Genomic DNA, 13,530 nt, shown 5'->3' with positions numbered 1-13,530 from the left:
TTAATTCAATAGTTCGAGAATTAAAGAGCTTCTTTGTTTATTGGGATCTTATGTAAGTAGGTCTATCACCTACAATTTACTTATATGGCCTAGAACAGCTAAACATTTTATAAAGCCTTGCGTGCCTTTCGGCTTTTTCATTAAAACATTAAATAAGTTAAACACTTTTTGCTTCGACCATCATTACATTACACCCAGTGAACAAAACTCTATAGAATTTAAAAGTAAACCTTGACATTGAGACAACATTGACAATGCCATTGTGACATTCACCAAAAACTCGTAAAAATGGTAAAATGTAATAAAATTACGCAAGTATTTCTAGAAACCTGAAAGCACAAGTGTTTCTAAGTATTTTTTACTGATTACATCTGTTATGTTATGTAATGGACTTCCGAAGATTAGTGGTTTTGTACCGTTATTATACGATTAAAATCTACAAGTTATAAGAGCTAAATAAATTGGTTTACAAATTATAATGCGCGTTTCCGGAGAGAAGTTGCCTCACGCAAAATCTTACACGAGTATTTACGATCTATTTGGTTCTACACCTTTCAATAATATTTTATACAAGAATACAAAGCACAAACAGAAAGACTTATCAGTTTTCCAAACTACTTGTGGTGATACTGAGAAAGCGAGGCTTGATACTAATTCACTGATGTTAAACACCACACAATACGTAACTAGTGAGAAATATCACCTCCTAAATAAAGAGCACAGCTTCAGATCTGTTGCTAAGTCGACAAGTACGATATTTTATGACCTTGATGACATCGCAAAAAGGCATTCTTTCCATTGCTTTAACGATGTGAGCTCGTCGAATGTAAATTTATTAAAGGTAATGAAAATACCTATAAATACAAATGGCTTCACTGGTAAATCCAACGCTATTGTACAAGAGTGTGCGACTCAAATACAACCCAAGCTTTTACCTAAAGATAGTATTGAGATAAACACGAAGAAAATAAAGAAGACGTATCCAAACGAATGTGTCCTTTCATCAGAAATATTTTTGCGAGATGATGCATATTATGATGATGGTCAGAAGTGCTATTACGGAAAAGATATAACAGATATGCAACAAAAATTTTGGTCATTTGCTAAATACCGAACCGAGTATACTAATCCGATCCCGGAGGAGAAAAAACACAAAAAGAAGGATCGCGGTAAGCGCACTGAAGACCCTTGTCCTTGTCAATTATTTTCTTACGCATGTCCATGTACAGACAAGAAATCTCTTACTGAACTAGCAAAGAACAGCAAATCTTTAACCGTAGCGGATCAAGTTACGAGTACTTCAAAGTTTAAAACACAAGAAGAAGCAGACAACAAAAGTAATACTAAAGCGAAAAAGCCTAAAAATACAACAAGAGAGGATAAACTTCTAAGCACTGATTATGTAGAGGTGATTGAAAAATATGAACTTATACCTACCAAAAATGAACCCATTATTAATGTTTCTAATAAACACGATATGCCTACTATAACTGATGTTATTCAGAATGATGATGTTAGTAAAACAAGCAAGACGAGTAAATCCAAGTCTTTAAAGAAACACCGTAAAATAACATGTCCAAAATGCAGAGAAAATGTTGACGTTTTGTTAAGTACTACGGATGAGGAAGAAAGCATGAAGTATGTCAATTCTTCACTGTATCGTTTCAAAGACAATTCTTCGAAGCATAAGTCATCTAAAACTAACAGACAGAAATCGTTAATAGCTGAAGACCACTGTTACCATGAGCCTCGATGCGAGTTAGTGCCAGTGTGCCAGATATTGCCAACCGATAATATTTACATGACCCACAAATGCCTCAGGAAGCAATCTAACCAGAAAACATCGCCCAGAATAATCCGAATAACGAAAGCGTGTCGACACCACCCTCCCTGCACGGTCGTTCCCTCATGTCAGAGGGCGAACGTCCTAAAAAACAACTGCGAATATATTCCACCGTGTTTACATCGGCCTCGTTGCGTTAATCTGCCGCTGTGTGTGCCTCTAAAGAACCTTCATTACGAGGAACCCGCGAAAAACGTTGATGATGTGGAAAGCGACGTTCAGTGTCCTCACATCCCGAAATGCAAGTATTATCCTGAATGTCAATATGAACCTCTGGGAAACAATATAGAAAATAACGTCAACATCGTTTCTCAAATGCAAAATGCATGTGAATTCCTTAGCGAGATTCAGCAACAGCCTTTCTTATTGAGCCCAAAGGTGACGTGTCCTCAAAATATATCTTCGCCGAGTCCGGTTATTTCTCCAACATCTTGCAACTGTTGCAAGTCGAATAAGTCCTGTCAGTACAATTGTCCGGACTGCAAGTGTAACTCGGGCAGCAACGCTAATAATATCGAGAGCAATGAAGCGGTTATATTCATAAGAGACGTCGGTTGTCAGTTCCGAAACAAGAGGTGTTCGCCGAAGGAGTCTGCTGACCAGTCAAAGGTGTCGAGCGCGTCTTTTGATTTCGTTGACGTGAAAATGGGCAATTACTACACTAATGTGCACACGTTGAGGTACGAAGATAAATTCACTAACCCGATGGTGGATGAGGAATTCTCCGAGACGAGTGTTTCTATTATTTCTTTGGAGATTGATTCCCATTGTCCGACTCACGGCGAAAGGGCGTCTCGAAAGCGTAGCGAGCGCACCACTGGGTTCATTCCAAAGCCGAATACATCTCCGTATGTAGCATTCACTACACAAAGGTCCCCGGTGGTGCCTCAGCAAATGTATCCGGGAAATAATGAAATGACCGATGTGAGATCTCCGGGGCAAGGATACGCCTACGGCGCTTATTCAGTAAAGTCCCGGCGGAGTTTTTTGAAAAGTAAATACAAAAAAATGTTTTCAGTCAAAAGAAGGAGAAAGTCTAGACCGGGGAGCAGTCACTTTAGCTTCCATACAAGAAAACAAACTTCTGTTCCAAATTAATGGTAAAGTGTTTTGTCGATTTATGTTTTGTGATGAGTTACAAGATAATTATTTCCAAACTATTTGCTTGTGTTTCCTTCATTATTATAAAAATCACTACTTCCTATATTTAACTTATTTTTTAACAAAATATTGTGTAATATGTTTTGTAACGCAATTGTATTTACCTACATGGACTATTAAATATTTATTATTACAGAAATGCAAGGTTTTGATGTATTTAAATATGTATATTCAGCCAAATCTATAAATGGTGTTTGTCTAAGGACGACAGCCCATCAAGCCAATCATAAGTAGGTAATTTGAAATAATAGGTACTATTTTGTGTCAACAATTTGAAATCCTAAGGGCTCTGTGTGAGCCCAAAGCAAAATTTATTTAAATTAACAATAACAATTCTTAAAATATAACTAATTATTTAGTGGCTCTTAAATTGACAGCATGAATGAGGGCAGGGTTTATTTCGTTTTATCAAAATAAACAGAAGACTCTCAACAAATCACTTGGTCCAATTTGCTAATAAACCTATTGGAGAAATATTCAAGTCCCGAAGAACATTTACATATTATCTAGAACGGGGAATCCCTGGAAATGTCGCAAGGACGTCACTCCACGTCGTCTGCGATTTGGGTCGAGGATGGGATTAATAAGGTTATAAATGTATGCGGGAAAACAAATATATTATTAAGTTAATGTAGGTATATGTACTAGAGGGGAATAGACATAGCCATATTGTATACTAGCTATTCCGACAACTTTGTACGTGAAAGGTTTTCAAGTCATAGAAGACCTCTCAGACGCGTCTAATAGTCTCTCTATTCAAGTTATATCTCAGGTTCTACCTACATTATTTGAAATAGTACCCTACATCCTAAGTAACGTTACATAAAACCGCAAAGAAAATGAAAATCCACATTACACATACCAACATTTTAGAACTTCTAGTGTCCCGGTTTTTCTTTTACTTGCCAATGGAGCTTCATTTCTTACTTAAGCAGAATTTTCAGGCAAAATGTACCAGTGTCTACTAATCCTCAAAAACACCCTTTCATAGTCTTAATAAGTAGCCAAAAATAAATTAAAAAATAGTATTTTTGTCGAAAACCACAAACAAGCGCGATCTTTTGTAACCGATGAAAGATGATGAGCAATTTTTCACGTCGAAGCTTAGGGCCCAAGCACACAACTTGTTTTTCAGGCACCGCGCGCGTTAACTCGCTTTTCATAAAATCAGAACGCGCTGTGTATGGGATAACTTTGCAGCAAAGCAATTGTAGAGTTCTTAGCAAACGCGGTTTAAGAACGCGTTGTGTCGTAAAGGCCTGAAAAAAACGTGGTGTGTACGGGCCCTTAGATGTGGTACATCACGAGCTCATCAATTACTTCTAAGTGTAAACACGCCTACACATAATATAGATATCTACGCAGTCAATTTTGTTTTGATCTAGACATATTTTAGAGTTAGGTAACTGGGCATTTTTTGTTTGATTGCAAGAGTTTTTTGTTTGATTGCATTGATAGTATGTGTAATGTATCTGGAATCATTAAATTACAAGAGCCTTATATGCTCTCTTTATGAATCCAAACTGCAGCAGGGGCTTACGTTGTAGTTTGATATTATGTTAACGATTAAGCCATGTGACATTGATTGTACGTAGGTACCTAGTAAGTTTGTATTATAACTCAATGCCATGTGACCGACAAAACATAATTAGCATGAAATACCTACAGAAAATTACAACAAAAGGACCTTTTTATTGTATGTAACTATATCCCCAATTTCCATGATTATAATCCATGAAGACAAATAAGTATTGTTAACAAACAACAAATATGTAAAACTCTGAACATCAAGTCGTGTATTTTCGCTGAATATTCCAAGCACATTAATAACACAAGTTTTCTGTAAGCCCTAACAAAAGTTTGTACTTATCGTGAAACTTCAAACATTAGCCTTGACATGCAAGGTGGAAAAAGTTTGAGGGAAACGAGCTATCCTAAATGATCAAGCTCGTTCCACCGCCCGTGTTCCGAAAACAGATGGGCGCGCCATTGACGGATGACAAGGAATTGGCGGATATCTAATTTATCACTTCTAGTTATGTTTAGTTTGGTTCAGGAAGGTAAATTGATAGGTATTGTATAACTTGCAGCGTTAATTTAATTCCAAGGCACTACTTCCTTGAAAAGCTTTTGTTTTTCCCTGAAACCTAATTTGTTTCCAATTAAGTTACTTAATTATGTAAAAAACGTAGGTAACTAATAATAATTTTAGTTGTTAGTAGATCGAGTAAAAAGTAGTGAATTCATATCATAAGTAGCTTCTTATTGCTTTGCAAAGAATTATAGATACCTACAGTCTGTATGTAGTCACAAGCAAAATCGAGTTTCGAGTGTCGAAATACGGGCCTGAGTGGGCCTAAAACTTAGTCGAACACGCAGGTTTCAAATGATATTACTTATTGATCTTAGGATATATCGTAGCTTCGCTAAGGCGCCTTTAAGTTGGTTGGTTAGGCTAATGTACATTCTTACCAGGGAAATGTAATAATAGCTCGCCTTCAAGAGTTACTTTCATAAGATGAGAATATCAACATTATGTACCTAAGTAGATTAGTAAAGATCCACTGCAATAATGTAATACATTGTATAATGAGTTATACAGTATACTATTTCGTGCCCATAACCTCTGTGATGTAGGTATAATGATTAATTAGGCAGTTAAGTCACTGTTATCCATTCATTCATGGTCCCCATTTTCATAACTGAAAATCTCATGGAAAATTCGATAATCTTGAATTTTAGTTTCGGCGATTCTTAACTGCACTTGCTATGAAGCTTCCTTCTAAGCCTTTTCACGATCATACGTGCCCAATAATGGTCAAAATTTAGTAAAGATAATTTAATTTCATTTTGTAAACTGTATTTCCCAAGTCCCAAACGACTAACCTGTCAATGACTACAGTCAAAGGGGACGCTCAGGCTTTGATCTACCCAATATCTGCTACGGAACACGGTTTATGGACGGGAAAATTAGAACAGGAAGGAAGTGTAAAATTGCCTTACAAATAGATGAGTATTAGGGAATGTGATTTTCTGGGTCACTGTATTTCAATTTTACTAAGCGGTTAGGCTTTTCGCGACCTAAATACAGGTTTTCGTCGAATTTAAAATCACACATTCCTTGAGGTCATTCTGTATTTATTCAAAATCAAGTATAGGTTCATCCTGAGCTTGAAATTAATAACTTGTACCCTCTTGTACTTAATAACTTGTATTTGTATTCTTTAATTCAAAGGAAACCGATAGAACATTCTGAAATTTTAGTTGAGGCTAGTGACAAGCCAGATTGCATAATCTACTAAGTTAGGTGACCGTCAGGCCGATAAATCTAAATCTTTGCTGGGTTTCAGTAACGGTTGGTAAGGGGAACCTTACGATATTTACGACCTGTCTTGTAATCAAGATGGGGAACGATGTTGTTTGTAACCGTCAGAAAGCTGTTTGAAGGTGTACAAAATAAGGTAAGTACATTCGTACAATTCAAAATTGTTAAAGATTATGTTTATCTTAATATCATGTTAAAAGAACAGCCATAAAGGCATTGCTTTTTAATCCTAAACAAACGCTTTTGGCTAACAATCGGACAAAAACTTATAAAAAGGCTATTATAACCACAAGTGCCCAAACTCTTTCATTGAAGAATGATCGGACTTATGATTGACTCTCTCAAGTACAGAAATCCAATTAATTTACAAAAAGGAAAATCTGAGCAGAAATTTTATCTTTTGAAGACATACCATTTACCGTTCACCTAAATAAGATCCCAATATTATAATGCTATGAATAGTACCTAAACTCGTTAAAAGAAAATTATTAAAAAGCGGTCAGGCTGAAGTTAAACGAACCTGCCCACTCATTCAAATCACAAAAGATCCCAATATTCAAAGTCAGACATTAAATTATAAAAATTAATATTAAAATGAAGTCTATTAATGAAAAGGGATAATTTCCACATCATTTGTTAGGCATGCACTATTTTAAAAATAAATGTAGTTAGTATAAATAGGAAGTAGGTAGTTATAAGATTGAGTTTAAATCGTAGTCAAAGTTGGTAACAATCCACACGTGAGCGCAAGGATTACTTATTCATTAATATGGCGCAGTTACAATATGCGTGAAACTGATCGAATCACAGTGCAAACACGCAGTTCAGTTCTTTTCGCCGTGTGTCGCCCATACTTCCGTGCGCATGTTCGCGCTTCTATTCGATCATTTTCACGCATAGTGTAACTGCCCCATACATTTGACAGCAGTAAATGTGTCGTACATACAGCTGTCAAATTATATGGAACGTATCGCCGCGCACACGCAGACTGTATGCCGATAGAATACTCAACTTACCTATCTTCGCAAGACTGGCAAAGAAGATCCATAGCCCGATCAGGAATGGTGTTTCTACCCTATGGAACTCGAAGGCTGCTATGACGAAGGTCCTTTCTTTCTTCGTCTTGACAGTGGCCGGCAGGTCGGTGGTAGATTCCTGGTTCTGGCGCAGCTGGGTGCCCAGCGGCTCCCCGGGTAAAGGAGCCACGGGACCCATGGGCCCGAAGCCGAGGCCTGGGTATGTGGAGCTCCCATCGACTGTTATGGACGGACTCTGTTTCGTGGTGCTCTGGGGACAAAAGAAAAAGGTTTTATTGAGAAGAATTAACTGTTATACATTTGAACCGTTTGTAATCTTAGGGTGGGTTGCACAATCTTACTTTAACTTTGACAAACGTCAAAAATCTGTCAAATTCCATAAAAAAAAACACCGGTTATCGTCATAGTTACCGTCAAAGTTAGGTGGTGCAACTCAGCCTTAATATTCCTTACCCGACCATGACCGATGGCCGTTAGAGTTTTATATAGATATCAAGCTCGCCACAGTCACTGTAGAATTCCTTCATGAATACCTAATAGCTATAATAGCAATACATAATAGTATATTATATAACACAATAAAGAGTTTTTATAAGCTATGAGACACCTGCTATCCCTCCTTAATTTCCAAATCTTTGGCGGGCTCTCTTCTTCGAGTATGTTAAACTATCAGATTAGCATCTTCCAAATTATATTAGGACGAACAACTCACATATCAAACGCGGGGCTGCCTGGTATTGCCTACGAGAACTAGTTCTACAAGATTACATAACAAACGCGAGCTTGTGCTCGCTCATAAGTATTCCAGCGGGGATCGTTTGCAAGAAAAGGGTTTGCAATCATATTTCGTGGCACAATCGTCTGTCTACCTTCGGGTATTCCCGTGTTGCTTCTAAAGCATTACGCATGTGAGGAGTACGAAAAGGTTGGTTATACCTGCATATCATGATTTAATTACAAAGAAAGAATATTCTGGACAATTTTTACAGATTCTTGATAAAGTTTCAGATATTTATTTGGCATAGAACATAGGAACCAATAAACGTGCTTTAGCTCATTATGCCTACTTAGATACGTTACAATTTGTACATACAGGTAGGTAGGTAGGTATGTTGACTTTCAATTTAATTAGATTTACCTATCATTTATCATAATAAAGCCTTTAAGATGCTCACATCAACTCACATGCAAACAGAGGATCTCTGTCACGTTTATCCTTTGTGCTAAATTAAATAATACAAAAAGTGATTTCCCAAATTATATTCCCACTGCCTTATCTAGGGGTAATAAAGACGATAAGGGTAGCCAGAACACGTCACAGCGAAACGTGACTACGAATTTACCGCTAATGGGGTGACTATGGATTCGGCCTTAGGCCCGGTTTCCACCATGGCGCGGAGAAATGTTTTGAATAACCAATCAGATTTCGTTCTGTCAATTTCATTCATTCTGAATGACATCTGATTGACTGTTCAAAACATTTCGCCTTGGTGGAAACCGGGCCTTAGTATTTCAGTGGTGCCCTTCCCGCTGCCACTCCGGAGACAAAGCGATTTCAGCGCAAGGTCAAGTTGCCCGCACTCCACTTTGGCGAGAATTCAGCTGTACGATACACTAGATCCGCTCGTAATTATCAAACGGGTCTGTTAAGTTATTGTGGAATGAACAGCCATTGTACAAGTTTCTGGCAAAGATTTTCTGAGAAATGGCTGGTTTTTCTCAATTTGGTCAGAGACGTTATTAAAAGTTAGGATTATGAGATTTATTAAAACTTGCACCGAGAAAAAAGACCGTTCTAAGAAGGCGAACTTAACAAGATAATTTCCTAGTAAGAGTAGGTACCCAGACTTTTACAAAGTTGTTATCAAATAAGCTTGGTCTGGGTTCTAAAAACTTTGAAACATATTGCAAATCTATGCTAAAATTATATAAGGTAAAGTTTTATCATTCCAGTATTCGATTACTAGCAGTCTTTCATGGGGATCGAGAGTTAATACCGCATTTATAAACAGTCTTAGTATCAATTTCCCTCAAATCATTTGCAAGGGATAAACGAAAAGTTATACGGAAATTGCATTTCGCAGACATTTTCGATTCGAGCCCAGCGATGATATCGAAACTTTCCGGACGACAAATAAAAATGATGAATCTTTGTATAATACTTGGCTAATCGGTAGTTATGATACAGTTAATTTTAAAATATTATGTAGCTTTATTTTAGCCACATGCCGTCAACCGCTCAACATAGGCCAGATTGGATTGATAGCGGTCTGCACCTAGCGCCTTCCTGCAACCTTTATGAGGTCATCTGTCCACCTTGTAAGGTAGACATCCTACGCTGAGCTTACCGGTACATGACCTCCATACCATAACCTTGCTGCCCCATCAGCCGCCAGATTTGATATCAGTGAAAGAAAAACGTCGCATACTATCAGATTAGTGATAATTGATAAAAAGCTTTCTTCTTTTGCCGTCATGCCTGATATGGCTCAATTGGAAAGGAATTACTCTCCGAGATTTATCTTCCTTACAGTTAATATAATTGATTTGAGTTGGCAATGTTTAATAATCATCTCGAGATGCCAAAGAGCACTCAGAAAGAAAAGTTAGAAGGACCAATGAAATAAATTGGAAAGATTTTTTCTAATTTTAGCTATTACTTATTTAAATCTGTGTAATAAAACATTCAGAAATAAAACCTAAAAAGGCACAGCTGCTAAGTTGATTCATTTAGCGAAAGCAATTTATTTAATTTGTCCGTTTATGTCGCTGTCGGCTATTATTGTAGGGGGATCAAGGGATTTATCAAATTAAACGGTTCTAGCAAATGAATTTATATGTAAAGTAGGTACGAACGAAGGCTCGTCAAGCTAATATTTACTGGCATCTTATGTCTTTGAAATAGGCTATATTTTGCAACAACAATGTTGAGTCTGATATGGTGACGACTGTACAACACATATCTATTGTCAAGTAGTGTTAGTGTTTCACAAATTCATAATGCTTTTATTGTGGCAAAGCCCAACTAATTAGTACTTACATAACAGATAACACCAGCTAGTGAGCTTAGCGTGGCATTCGCGTGACGTAACATTAGCGCGACGTGACAATTGCTCACGATTTGACAAACGACAGCTCTCCGACAAGTGACGGCTGTCAACGCCCACACCCACCATTTAACAATGGGTAATTGTCTACGAGCTAACATCAATTAATAATGTCATTAAGTAATTAACGCGCTAATGCACGTTAGATACGCCTGCCCATCTGGCAGGGAGAGCCTCACATACCCGAGATACTGCAAAAATCCTAATGTCTTTATAGAAACCAGCGCAAATACATCACACTGTTGGCATTAATGCTGAAATGTCATTTTATTATGACATTTTATTAATGCGATTGCTACAATATTGTTGGTAAGGCTTGCTTTACATATTTCTCTACCACCTGTGTGTTATGACTTAGCTTTATGTCTTCCTATCGTAATAAATTCTTTCTCCCTTTCTTTCTTTATGGACAGTGCGGAAAACTCATTCCATACATAATTTAACATTCCATTTCGCGAAGGATTCCCCCTCGACTCGTAAACAACTTAGCGCCGATAGGCGCTTATCTAACACGTCAATCAAAACAAATACATATCCTGTGTCTTTTGGGTTCATACATGATACATTTGTAGGTACCTACCTAGTTTTTCAACCGACTTCAAAAAAGGAGGAGGTTCTCAATTCGACCCGTATGTTTTTTTTTTTTTTTTTCTATGTTTGTTACGCGATAACTCCGCCAATTATGAACCGATTTGAACAAATCTTTTTTCGGCGTATAGGTAATACCTCAAGGGTGGTCCCATTTAAATTTAATAATAGAAAAAACAACCCCCAAGGGTGGAAAATTGGGGATGAACTTTTTTATACGCAATATCTCCGCCGATTATAAATCAATTTGAACGATTATTTTTTTTGTTGAATAGGTATTATCAAAAGGGTGGTTTCATGCGAATTTGAAGAAAATATTTCACCCCCAAGGGTGGAAAATTGGGGATGAACTTTTTTATACGCAATATTTTTAATTTTTAGTATTTTTTTGTGTTCACGCATTTGAAGTCGGTTTTATTTTTTTTAAAAGTTAATTATTATTTGTGTGGATTGTATTAACTCTATTGAGTGGATGTGGGCATATCAACACTGAGTAAGGTAATGTCTTAAAATGTACTACTTAGGCTGGGTTGCACCATCTTACTTTAACTTTGACAAACGTCAAAAAACTGTCAAATTCCATACAAATATCGCCGGTTATCGATAGAGTTACGGTCAAAGTAAGGTGATGAAACTCAGCCTTAGTTGTAAGTAATTAAATAACCTGCATAATTCAGAAAATTACTAGGTCAAGTTTTCTTTAAATTTTGAATGAACTAAAATTTGTACGTGTCAAACAAGGATTTTATTATAATTACCTACTTACTTAAAAAGGCAGTTTTCCCTCAAATACTAAGTACCCATTCATTGCCATTAATTTGTTATAATAATTTATTATTTAAGTATTATGATCGAAGAATGCTCATCAACGAATGCCTATTAAATGCTTGGAACTTAATTTGCGAAATGTTTCGTGCATAAATTATAAGTTGTGGATTCAATGTAAGAAATTAATTCCACATTTAATGGGGAGAACAGAATCAAATTATGAGTTTATTACATTCGTTTCGTTATACATTAACAATGTGTTTTTAGAAACTTGCTTGAAAGCTCATGAAACGAAATAAATACAGACACAGTCGCCAGTCATTACATGTGATAATTCAGTTAATGTGCCGTGTCCAATGTTTCGCAAACTATTTCCATTGGTTGGATAAGTATTTTGTATATGACAATTTATAACAAATACAAAATGAAAGATATGCAGAATCATAGTCAATTGTCTATCTGAAGAAAGGAAAAAGTAACTAGGTACGAGTAATATCATGTTAGTACGAGTATATTAATTTTTAACAGTCGGCCAATTTGTTAAATGCTGTAAAATTTTCATTGAATGAGTAATACGGCTCAACTTAAATTGATAATCCACTTTCTTACCCCACCTACGTTCTAATAATATAATGGTAAAGTGAATCATCTGTAAATCGAGCCGTATTGTAAAGCGGATTAGTTTGGTAACGAAACGGTTGGCGATTTAGCCGCGGCATGGCACGTGGAATTAATGGCCTGGATACATTCTCCCTTATTCCGCCCTCGTTGTGGTTCAACAACTGAGCTGTACTGACCTGAACAGACTGTCAGAGACAGACTATCAGAGATTTGTCGAGACCTAGTAGTGTAGGGCTAGGATGCGCGCCGTGATAAAATCTTATCGTTGATTTTAGACGACAAACGTATGGTCTTGTCGCGTAAAATAGATAAAACGGCGCGCTAAAAGCTTATTGCGGCACGCATCTTAGGCTTACTGAGTACTATATGTTTGTTGTTTAAAGAACACTGCTCTATAAGTACCTGGATGCGGTCGGCGTAGGACCGGCCATTTTGGGAATCCTTTGGGGGAGGCCTTTGTCCAGTGGACGTCATTTGGCTGAAACGATTGAACGAATTGAGCCGTTTTGAAACAAAGCGGTAGGCTTGTTCCGAGACATGCCACGTGGCATGACACATGCCAACCTAACTGCAATCAATCCACCCTTATCCTTTCATTCTTGTTTACAACTAAGCTCCAATCGCGAAGACCCTTTGCGTCCGAAGTTTATGAACGAAAACAATAGTATGTCTCATATACCTACTTTAGATTTTACTGTTTTACTATTTTATATCGGTAACAAGTTACCGGTTGGCCCTGACATTTGCACGTGGCACTAATGACCTATATCCCTATCCATTCATAACTCTCGTTATAGTCCGACAACACCTGCATCCGTGGCCTGTCCGCCTGTCAACACAGCAGCTTACAGCTGGATAACAAAGCTGCAGTAACGATAGGGTAGCTGTTTCGTAACGAAGCGGTTAGCGGTCTGGCCCCAACTAGGGTTGCCAGATGACCGGGAAATCCGGGATTGTCCCGGAATTTTGCGTCTTGCCCCTTGCCCAGTAATTAGACATTACTGTCCCGGATTTCCGAAAACCTAATAGTTTTGTGTCAAATAAACTAATGTGTGACTACTGTGAGTCCTATTACGTACC

At 37.3% G+C, this 13,530-nt stretch overlaps 1 protein-coding gene across 6 annotated transcripts in view; it reads right to left on the bottom strand.

Moving 5' to 3' along the window:
* Window positions 1-13,530, bottom strand: part of LOC135077644 (sodium/hydrogen exchanger 3) — a 69,943-nt gene that overhangs the window by 19,135 nt on the left and 37,278 nt on the right. For all 6 annotated transcript variants that reach the window (XM_063972201.1, XM_063972200.1, XM_063972205.1 and 3 more), the window contains exon 3: window positions 7,346-7,616. In XM_063972201.1, the coding sequence (XP_063828271.1) occupies window positions 7,346-7,616 (271 nt within the window). The remainder of the gene's footprint in view (window positions 1-7,345; window positions 7,617-13,530) is intronic.

Source organism: Ostrinia nubilalis, chromosome 13 (genome assembly GCF_963855985.1).
Source record: "Ostrinia nubilalis chromosome 13, ilOstNubi1.1, whole genome shotgun sequence".
Taxonomy (NCBI): domain Eukaryota; kingdom Metazoa; phylum Arthropoda; class Insecta; order Lepidoptera; family Crambidae; genus Ostrinia; species Ostrinia nubilalis.
Note: the sequence above shows the minus strand (reverse complement) of the source record. Positions and strands in the feature narration are given on the sequence as shown.